An 11,231-nucleotide genomic window follows, 5' to 3' on the forward strand; every position below is an offset into this window, starting at 1 on the left:
TTTTTTTTTCTGTATCTCCCTGAAATGACCCCTTACTTCTGTAGAGCTCTGACAGTGGAACCTTGTATTACATGACAGCCATAATGAGAAAGGATGTACAGAGCTCTGGGCTCTCCCATGAAATAAATCTCTGAACTCTGTTTAACCTACAGTAAGGCCTTAATCACTGTAAAACCAAATATATCTTAATGTACTAAGTCAAGATTAGAGCACTGGAAATAAAGCAGAAGTCTGCTTGTCCTAATTTATAATTCAAAATGGTATTGCCAGCTATTTTCTTTGACTTGCTAATTTTTATTTATATACTGAGCTGGTTTTGTTGTCTTTGGAATATATATTGGCTTCTATTACTTCTGCATAAGATCCTCATTTAATATTCTTTGTCGGAGTTATGTTATCCCTGGATTTCCAAATATTCTTTGTCACAGTTCTTTTCTTGAAGATTAACTATCATTTTAACTTAAACCTTAGGTTTAATTATTGATGCTTTTGGTGAGTTAAGAGATCAGCAAGAGCAAGTAAAGGAAGACATGGAGGTAAGAACATCAAGTTGCTGAACTATACCTATTTTCAGGCTTCAGAAATATGTGCTTTTGAACAAAATGTGATCTAGCTAGGGAACACCTTTTTAAAATAAGTGGAAACTACAGTCATGTACATGGTCCAATATCATACAATGTCCTGGATGTGATTCTAATCTCACATCTTGATTCATTAGATGGAAAAAATAAGAGAGGTATTTTTAATTGACTTTTTTTAATCTATTAAAATATAAGAGCTTGCATAAGTAGTCCTGTTAGTATGCAATAAAATTAATTTTTAGGCAATTTTATAAAGAGAATACTATGCTAACATCCAGGATCTGAGTAGCATTTCAGCTCTTCAAACTGGAGGTTTTTAACACAACATGTTAACACTGTTATGTTGCAGTTTGTCTCAGACGTAATTTTCTTTGGTTAATCTATGAGTGAAAGTACCCTGTTCTTTGTGGTTTTTTATTCTGTTATTGAAGTATAAATGCAAGAACTCAGAAAAGTATTGCAACCCTACTGTGTTCTGTAATCTAAATTTTGAGCATATTCAGTTTCAGCTGGACAAGTACAACAATATTGCAGTGTGTTACAGTAAGTGCTCCTTAGTGTTAAAAATAAAAATGTCAGCTGTGACCTTTGTATGCCATTCCATCTCCTGATACCTGTTCGCTTAGAGCTGGCAAAACAGTCAGAAACTATTCTGATGGTAGTTAAGCTTCTATTCAAGTGTCTTGGTTGAGGTATCCAGTCTTGATGCTTAAAAGAAATGCCTTTTTGTTCAACACATATTATATATGATGTATTGCTATTTTCAAGGAAGTTGTTACATTTTTTATTGGCCTTTTCTCAGTGAGGGGCAAGGGTTATGTATAGTGTTGAAGTGCTCTGTATTCTTTTCTTTTAGACAAAGTGCTTTATCTGTGGAATAGGAAATGACTACTTTGATACAGTGCCCCATGGCTTTGAAACACACACACTACAGGAGCACAACTTGGCCAATTATTTGTGAGTACAGTAAAGATGAAGTCCTCACTAACTCATGACCCTTGCAGCCTCTGCAAGTACCTGATTAACTCTATTGCATAAGTAAGAGTCAGTACTGTTTGGCTCTGATGTGCACTCATGCTGTCTGAATATATAATTCTGTGGCAATGGCAGCAAGGAATGAACAAATTTCATATCCTGATTTCCAGCATGGTTGTGACACACCACATTTGTGTGAGCTTGTAGATGGAAACTGGAACTTCGTATGTGTCTGGGGAGGCATTGTAAAGTTTAATGTGCTGTGTAAGGTATAGAGAAGCAGTGTGACCTGGCCTGGAGACTGATGGAGAAAGTGAACAAGCAAAGACAAAAAGGGGAAAATTTACACTGAACAAAATATTTTGAGTGGGGTGCTAAGGGTGACCAAGAGAACCCAAGGCAAAGGGAGATAGGGGAACTGGAACGAGGAGCTGGAGCCAGGAGGGATCATCTAAGGGCATCAGGTCCACCGTTGGAAAATCCAAGCAGAGCATCAGTGACCACTAAAGTCAAATCTTTTAATATCTGGAAATAAAACCAATTATCAGGTCTACAACCACTGTATCATGCTGTTCCTCTCCCATCAAATATATATGAAAATCCAGTGCCAGAATGTATTTTATACAAAGCTGCCAGTATGAAGCAGGGGATGGGTTGTAACTTTATGTCTATAAAGTAGCACTTGTACGTGCACACAATAATGAGTGTAAAGTCAAACATCGCTATAAAAAATAGTTGTGCATACAAAATACCTTGAAAGCACTATCATATGGGATTTTATTCCTACTTACTAAGTGCTGCACAAATAACATACTGTAACTTACTTACTGAAAGTGTGTTGTCCTGAGGCATTGTGTTTCCTTACTTTTGTGCATGGTCATATTTTGTGTTTTTACATATGTTTAGAGAGAATGTCTGTTATGAGTGAAATTTTGAAATTATCACCTAGCAAATGTCACCTTTCTCAAACCCCCAACACTAATGTTGGGGTTTTTTAAATTACAAGTTCTTTGATGCTCATCTTGAGTTGCTGTACACTATTAAAATATCTCCATCCTATAGTTTCAGTAAGAGAATCCTCTTAAACATTTTCAGCATTTCTTATTCATTGAGGGAAGAGGGAAAAAAGAAAGTTCCAGTGACCATCTGCTTCCAAGTGGGTTTTCATTGGCAAGAAAATCTTTATAATAATTTTCAGATTAGAAATCTTAGAAAATCTTAATTTAAACCAAGTTGCTAGCTAACTACTGTAAATCAAACTGAATCGCTTGCATTTTAGCATACTACTCATTGAACAATGACTGGATGTCAACAGTGTCAGGAAAGTGTGTTTAATCTCTCTTAGAATATCATAAATAGAACTCTGGAAATTATAAGTGCATGAACAGCATGATCACTGTACTTTCTGAAAACTATCCACCTCCATGTGGGTTGGTTAATGTTTCCAAATACTGTATTCATAATAGCTGTTTCTTTGCTTGTAGGTTTTTTCTGATGTATCTTATTAACAAAGATGAAACAGAGCATACAGGACAGGTAGGTTGAACAACTCTATGAATGTCAGCACTTATTAAATAAGACTGATTCTAAAATAGAAATCATTCAGTCTTGGAAAAATGAAGTGTTTTCTAGTGAATAGCTGCCTATATGGTGTGGAACGTCTCATTCTTCTAAGCAATTTCGAGGATTCTTAGGTTGCTCAATGTTAGATTGAGTATAATTTCTATAGCACTTTCTATTCCTATGTTGTTATCTGACCTGTTATTCTTAAGTTGTGCAGGGGGTTGAATCAAAAAAGTGAAGCAGTATATAAATAAAAGAGAAAAAAAAAGTCACAGTTGATACTTTCTCATTAAATCATGTTAAATTATGTAAATTGTGTTTCTTTCAGGAATCCTATGTATGGAAAATGTATCAAGAACGGTGCTGGGAGTTTTTCCCTGCTGGTGATTGCTTCCGAAAACAATATGAAGACCAGCTCAACTAAGCAGAGATGAGGATTTCTGGACAAAAATGTCCATGTATTTCCCAGCTCTTTTGGGAATGTCTAACAGATTTCTTAAATCCCCAAAGCTGTGTGCTTTTTGGAGCACCAAAGCTCTGTTTTTAATGATCCAACTGCTCTTTTATTTTCTTGTGTATTTGCTTTGAGAACACTGGAGTAAAGAACAATGAAAAATTACAGCAACTCTGGAAATGAACCAACCACTTGCACACACAAAAGATGTCCCTATACATAACATGCACACACAAGAAGAGACTTGAGACAGCTTATTTCTGAAACTGCCAGATGATGCCCTTGTTTGTAAGATCACATATGGGGTGACATGGTAGCAACACTCATTCAGTCTGTTTATTTCATCATCCTGGAAGGAACTATATGTAGTTCACAGAGCACTGTAAAAGATTGTTGTGGACACTAAGTTGTGGGAAATAGTGCCTTACTATATGTGGGTTGAGCTATGCAGAAGATGAGTGCATGATGACATCATATTTTTTTTCCTTTATGTCTTCCCTTTCTTCCAAGTTAATATTTATTTTGTGGTTTTGGTGGGTCTGGGAGGAAGGGATTTGATTGTGCACATCTTTTTTTCATAAGACTGGAGTGTCTCAGGACAAGATTAGGTTATTCTCATCAAGTTCACTTCACATTTACCTTCCTCTTTAGCTTTTGCTCTTATTTTGGTAATGCTCTGATACAACACTGCAACTTTATGAAATCTTTGTATGAATACAAGACAGCTGCAAAAAAACCACTTTAACAAGAAATGTTTCATTGCATGTTTATTATGCAAGTTTAAAACAATCAAAAAACCAACCTTCAGAGACAAGTTGATCAACATGAAAAGACATTCACAATAATTATATCCATAGTAATAAAGTGTTGTGGGCTTTATTGTACATTTGGATCGTGTCATCAACCAACAATGTATATGTTATGAATTTGACAGTAATTTTGGTTTCTTTTTTTTTCTTTCTTTCATTTCTGCCACCTGTGATCGATAGTGGAGTTGAAGATTTTCTTGTTAAATTATTTTTTAAAAGCAAAGCTGAAGCAATATCCATTCAGGGACTCCATCACTTGCATCATGAAACACCAATGATGTGTACATCACTCCATTTTGAGTCCTTTTCAATTGTAATGCCAGTCTTTACAAATAAAAAGAGACATTCAGAATGGAAACAAGCTGGTTTTGGTAGCATTTGAGGTCTTTGTTAGAGTCTTTTTATTAATCCTTGAATTAATTGCACCCACTTCCAAACAGGATTAAGCTGCTATTTCCTTAATGAAAGGTTTTGGTATTGTTTTAGGTTTTTTCTCTTGGAATTCTTGCTGTACTGTTGCTCCACCTCATTTCTGTACAGGTGACAGTTTTGTCATAAAATAAATTGACTATATTCATATTCAGTTAGAACTTAGAAAAAAATGATAGCTGAAGAAATAATCCTATAAAAAATACTAACTGTATTCTTAAAAGGCAGGCTTTCAGTTCAGCAGACTGAACATTGCTGCAATTGGTATCCTGATGCTGCTTAAATTCTCTCAAATTCTGCAAGATTTGAGGCCAGAGGCTGGGCAGGCCAGTGATGGTGGAAGGGGCAGGTACAGCAGCTTCAATTTGTATTCAGGTTTTAAACCACCCACGCCCAGTCTGGAAGGTTCATTCCAGCTGTTTCCTCTGTATTTGGAACAACTTCATAAAACACCTTTAATGAGCCTTTCTGGGGTTTAGAAATGATGGATTGCAATGATGTTTCGTTTTGGCTGTAGAACACGAGGTTTGTTGTTGTTTGACACACAGGTATGCACACTATTTTGGTTTTGCACATTTTGTAAAGAAATATGTAGCTAATGATTCTGACAGATATTTCCCTTTGTCTTGAGAACAAATTCAAATAGACTTGTTAGGTAAATACCAGAATAAAAGTGCCATGTTTCTTTAACCTCAAGTTTGAAGACACAAAGCTCCTGGAGCATCCTTGCTATTAAATCCAGTATGCTGTTTAACAAATATCCGTGAAGCCACACTTATACACTAGAGGTTTTTAGTATGAGAGCTACTGATTATATGGTGATGCAAACAGTTTCTTTATAGGTATGAAAAATACATTTTGGTGCTGGATGGGAAGACCTGAGCAAAAGTCTTCCTGAAAAAAAGTATTAAAATTTCTGAACTGTAAGGGGGAAAAGCTCAGTGTGTACACGCTACAAGACTTCATGCAAGATGTAGTTGCTGTGTTGCTTAGTAGAAATTGCAGTTATATATAGGCTAAATAACTCCTAGATATATATTAAATAAGAACCTTTGAAACACTGAAAGGATGGCTAAATAATTCTGGATCGTGCAGTTTTGAAATTGAAATAAATTAAAAGGTTTTGGTTAATTGTTCTTTATGTAGTGCTAGGAGGACAGAAGAAAATGACATGAGTTGAATACACTGAAAAAACAGAACCACACACCGAGAATTAGATCATGGAAAGCTCTGAAGTAAAAGAAAAAATGATTAGATGAAAAAAGCTTGAGTAATAAAGAATATGAAAGAAAGGTATGGAACATCTAGATTTTCCCTAAACTCTTAAGACTTCTAAATAATTTTTTGCAATGCTAGACAATGTCTAGAAAATTCACAGATAAACTTTTCTAAAAATAGCTTTTTAAAATAAAAAAGGTCGAAAATGAGAATTTTTATTAAGTGTTTTCTTTGTTTTCTTTTAGATACATATACATTAACTTTTACAGTTTTCATGATTTATTTAAATAATGAGTTTATGCTACTTAAGAGCTTCATGATCCAAACCAAGAATTTAGTTCTCATAGTGTCACCTGCCATACCTGTTCATAACAAAACTATAGTCTCTAACCTTAAAGAGCTGAAACCCTGACCTAAAGACAGGATGCTATACATAGGTGGAGTATATGGACAGGAAAGTCAAGTTTACAGCAGATTAATATCAGGAACAGAATAGATAATGGTGAGAGGTTCATCAGCTGCCTACTGGCTAGGTTATTTGTAGTAGGAGGCAAGCTCTTTTGAAGTGTATTCTGGTTTTCTGGTTGTTTCTTTTTTTTTTTTTTTCTTTCCTCCAGTAACCTACTGCTGCATAAAATCCCTCATGCTCATTACAAATATTTTTTTTCTTTTTTTGATCAATATTCATGTAGTGTATGAGATTTAGAAAATATTACTTTTAATCTTTGGAAACTATTAGCATTTTTGTAGCTTGCTGTGTTTGAATTTCAGATGAAGATGCATGTTTGAATTATTTCTCCAGTCTGTGTCTCTGAAAGAAAAATATCCTGCTATTTAACCACTCTGCATTCATAAGCATAAGAAGTACCTAACTAGCACTAACATATTTTCACCTTCCTGTTTAGCGTTTGTGATATGTTAGAACAACGCTATGAATTGCTTTAAAAGCAGGTATTGAGCATTAACTCAGATCTGTAACACTCCTGTGACACTATGCTAAAATCTTGTGATTCCTACAGCTTCATCTTCTGTAATACATGGTGTCAGAAGGTAGAATTCAGCAAAGTCTGAGGGTTGTTTTAATTTAGCTTATGATAATTATGTCGACAGGAGGCCTCAAGGTTTTGTAAAGAAAAGGCAGCAATATGGAAGTAATTTGAATTGATTGGGAAAAGTGGCTGAGACCTGATTTCACTGTGTTAAAATTGTAATAAAAGATGGATAATTTATCTTGAGTGTTTATAAAATCTTGGTGTGATAAGGCAGATAGTGAAGCTAGGTAATATCTAGGAATAACAAACTCCTTAAGGAGCTCCTAGTAAGTGGACACACTGTATCCTACGAAGACATCAACTGTTTTGCTTCTTGCAGTTTAAGGAATAGAAAGATGAAACTGAAAGTTATGAAATTATTTTAAATATTGCAAGAACTACTAGTGAATAAATGGAAGAAGAGTCATGACCTGCTGTTATGCTTCTTTGGAGGTTAATTGCAGTAATTGTAAAGAAAATTTTATTCTCAGCATTGAGCTGTACTGTTCCTGTCATGCAAATCAAAGCAGGAAGGGAATGGATCACATCTGGCTTGGACAGTGGCATCCAGTGAGGCTGCTGTTCCTTCCTGTGTAACATGCTCAAGCTATGTTAACTACATCCAGTTCTGAAGGAGTCCCTTCCCATCCATGCCAGTTCCAGGGAAAGGAGGACAACTGACCATCTGTGTTTTCTCAGTTGCATTATTGCCTTTGTCCTCTGGTAGCTGATTGCATACTGCTATACCCTGGCTTGGACAGTGGCATCCAGTGAGGCTGCTGTTCCTTCCTGTGTAACATGCTCAAGCTATGTTAACTACATCCAGTTCTGAAGGAGTCCCTTCCCATCCATGCCAGTTCCAGGGAAAGGAGGACAACTGACCATCTGTGTTTTCTCAGTTGCATTATTGCCTTTGTCCTCTGGTAGCTGATTGCATACTGCTATACCTGCTGTTTCACAGACACTTGCAGACACTTCCTTGTAAGAACAAATTCAAGTTAAATTAATTGGGCTGCTGCTCGGTGCTGACAAGAAGGCATTTCCTTTTCCCACATGGTCCATTGTAATGGAAGGAAAGAAGTATATCCATTGACTAGGAAATAGGAAATAAATTAGCAGTATGATTGAACCATATAGAAGGCAGTTGATTCTTGGTTCTGTTCAAAGAGTATAAAATTTCAGGCACTGAGTAAACTAAGGTGGAGTTTTTAGGTATCTACAGTCTCTATTAGATTAAGTGGCTTCTTAGTTTTGATGTAACTACTGAGCTGTTTCCAAGTGCTTCACAATATTAGCATAAAGTGTTAATAAGCCAAGTTGTTGATGTTGAATATTAATCATATCTCAAGTTGGAAGGAAGCCATAAGGAACATCAAAACTCAGTATAGTTCCTAGCTATTTAAAAATATTATTATCCTTGCTTTAAGCAAATTGAAGTGGTATGTAAATTTATTATTTATCTTTATCTGAAGCACGTTTTAGAGCATAGTGGTTTATAGGTTTCTGTGCACACCTGGAGAAACCTTTCAGTGGGACAGGAAATACAGAAACTGAATTTCTTTTCTTCACTGGTTCTTTATGCTTAGGCAAGTTCAGTTAATTAATAATAATTTAAATATAAGGGTTTAAAGATGGATCCATAAACTCAGAATGTGCCTGTCCCTGGTTTAGCCTTCATTATTCTTGACTGTAATGAGGCAATTTCTGTTTGCTCAGGCTTCTGCCCCATAACAAGAGGTTAATATCACATACTTGGCAGTACTTGGAAGTTATTATATACAAAAGCCAAAATAATCCTGGATTGCTTCAGAGAAAAAGCCAATATAATTTTCCTAACTGTTAGTCCTTTGCAATTTAAGAAATGTTTCTTGTTTAAATTTTGCTTCTACAAATTGTCTCAGATGCCCTCTGGAGTGTCACAGACTGGAAATCATTATGTCTTGTTCCAAATCTTTACCTGACTGAATAATCATTAGCACCTAAAGAGTATGCAAATATAGCATAGTTAGGGACTTTCCGGTACCAAGCGCTAACAGCAAACTCCAAAGTAGATAATTTATGGTCTATAAACCTGTCGCTTGTATGTGCATTGTGGAACTGATTTATAATGAATTATTATTTTGTTATAAGGTTTTTATGAGGAATCTTTGTGCAGTCTGAATTGCAGTACCCTCTTATCCGAAGCTATTTGTTTTTTTAAAAAAAATCAAGATAATTAGTAGGTCCGCAAGACTAATATGCACGTTACACCTAGATCATTTTTATGCAGGCTATGGTTTCCTTGCCATAGGAATCCAGCAGAGTCATAAAAGACTGGTTAAAATAAGCTTCTGAGGAGCAGTCTAAATAATACTGCTCAAAGAGTGTTTCTGCCTGGGAGAATTTCTAGAAAATAATTCACATTAAGTTTCTCTTCAGGGCAGTGTAAAATACAAAAACTCTCTGTGAAAGGAACTTACTGTATAAGGTTGTTTTATAATTAACATTTTGCATATATGATCAGCTCTTGATGAACTATGGTACAATTTCCAACTTGAAGTTTAACCATGATTTGCCTGTAGAGACCTCCGTGCTGGCATTGTTTTGAGCAGCTTGACCCAGTAGACAAACGTATTTGTTGTGTTTGTGATCTTACCATTGTAGACTGGTGGAACTCAGATCCCAGAGTCCTGATCACATTATCTGATCTCTATGCCTTTGCTTGTGCCTTGTATCTTGCTGTGGCTTAATTCGTGTTCCCAGGATTTGGATTATTTGTATTTCCTAACATCCTTTGTAATTTCTTTACTCTATGTAAATTGTTATATGCTCCAGAAACTCACAATAGTATAGCCAGTAGGGTCTAAGATGCACTAGAATTAGCCTAACGTGGAGATCATGTTGGGGCAAGATGGGTTCTGGCTCAGGCAGCTGGATCTGGGTTGCCATATTTTTAGATCACGTTTCCCTCTTAAACTCTGTGGACATGACATGCACAGAGAAATTATCTGTACCTGTAAAGTTGAACAGGAGCTAAGTGCCATAATTGGTGCCTGGCTAAGGGCTTTGTTCTCTTCAGGTATGCTAAGTTAAAGTTTTGCATGGAATGTTTGAATGCTGTGAACTGATTTTCCTTTTGCCAAGTGCCTTATTGCACAAGGGTGACCCAAAGTTCCTAAGTAAAAATTATTTCTTCTTGAACTGAACTAGAACTGAGATTTTTCTCCCACAAACTGCCCAGAGTAATTCAAAATTACCTTCCACTCAAGCTCAAGCCACTGAGTGGACCGGGGCGTTAGACTATCAAAACGGAAAAAGAGATTTCTATTTAGAACTACCTACCTTTTCTTGAAACTCCATAGCAAATTTCTGTTAATTTGCTTCAAATGCTTTCTTTTCCCATCTTTTATAATTGATTCAAATGTGAATTCTTTTTCCTATATCATGTTTTTTCTTGCTTAGTGGTTAACTTTTTCCCTGTGAGGATTCTGCCAGTCACAAGGCTGTTCAGCTGCCTCTTTGAAACACAGAATTATTACTTATTCACCTGAAAATTTGTGGTTCTTAGGTTTGGTTATTTTTTTTAATTTCTTGGGGGGTTTTATGTGTTTCTGTTAATTTTTTATTATATAATGATCTTAAACACTCTATGGATACCAAATTTTTCCAACAAAAATTTTGGAGTAACATGCTCACCAGTTTAATGAATGTATTGTTTATCAGTCTTGAAGGAAGAGAACACAATTAAAAATAATAACTCAATGCCATTCCAAATTAGCTCTTACCTCCAGTAATAACTAAATTTTGAATGTTATCACATACTTACAGCTGCAATAAAACCAGATCTTCACTTGAGTAGGATATAGTGTTCCTGTTCTTTTAACGTCAACTGCGTTTAGGGTTATTTATACAACATTTTCACTTAGAGCTTCAAATATAAACCAATTAAACGTATTTCCCTCTATAAGATTTGTTTTACACCTCAAAAAAAGCAACAGAGAAGAACAAAAGAGTCATAAATTTGTTTTGCTTACTATCTTTTCATGCTTCATTTAACTAATATTGATTGTTATTTAGTATAAAATAAATGAAAATTTGTTAATTTAACACTCTTGGAAAAATTCCAGATGTATTGATGTGGAGTGGGTTTTCTCGTATATATGGAACTGAAATCCCCGTTCTTGATATGAAA

General features: G+C 35.5%; 1 protein-coding gene across 1 annotated transcript; it reads left to right on the forward strand.

Moving 5' to 3' along the window:
- Positions 1–428: 428 nt before the first annotated feature.
- On the forward strand, positions 429–4,096 carry LOC103809685 (ryanodine receptor 2-like). Its single transcript, XM_009082539.1, has 4 exons — positions 429–536; positions 1,438–1,538; positions 3,041–3,092; positions 3,448–4,096. Exons 1-4 carry the CDS (start codon positions 531–533, stop codon positions 3,541–3,543), a joined length of 255 nt encoding a protein of 84 aa, XP_009080787.1. The 5' UTR covers positions 429–530; the 3' UTR covers positions 3,544–4,096.
- The last annotated feature ends 7,135 nt before the right edge of the window (positions 4,097–11,231 follow it).

Source organism: Acanthisitta chloris, unplaced genomic scaffold (genome assembly GCF_000695815.1).
Source record: "Acanthisitta chloris isolate BGI_N310 unplaced genomic scaffold, ASM69581v1 scaffold10609, whole genome shotgun sequence".
NCBI classification, from domain to species: domain Eukaryota; kingdom Metazoa; phylum Chordata; class Aves; order Passeriformes; family Acanthisittidae; genus Acanthisitta; species Acanthisitta chloris.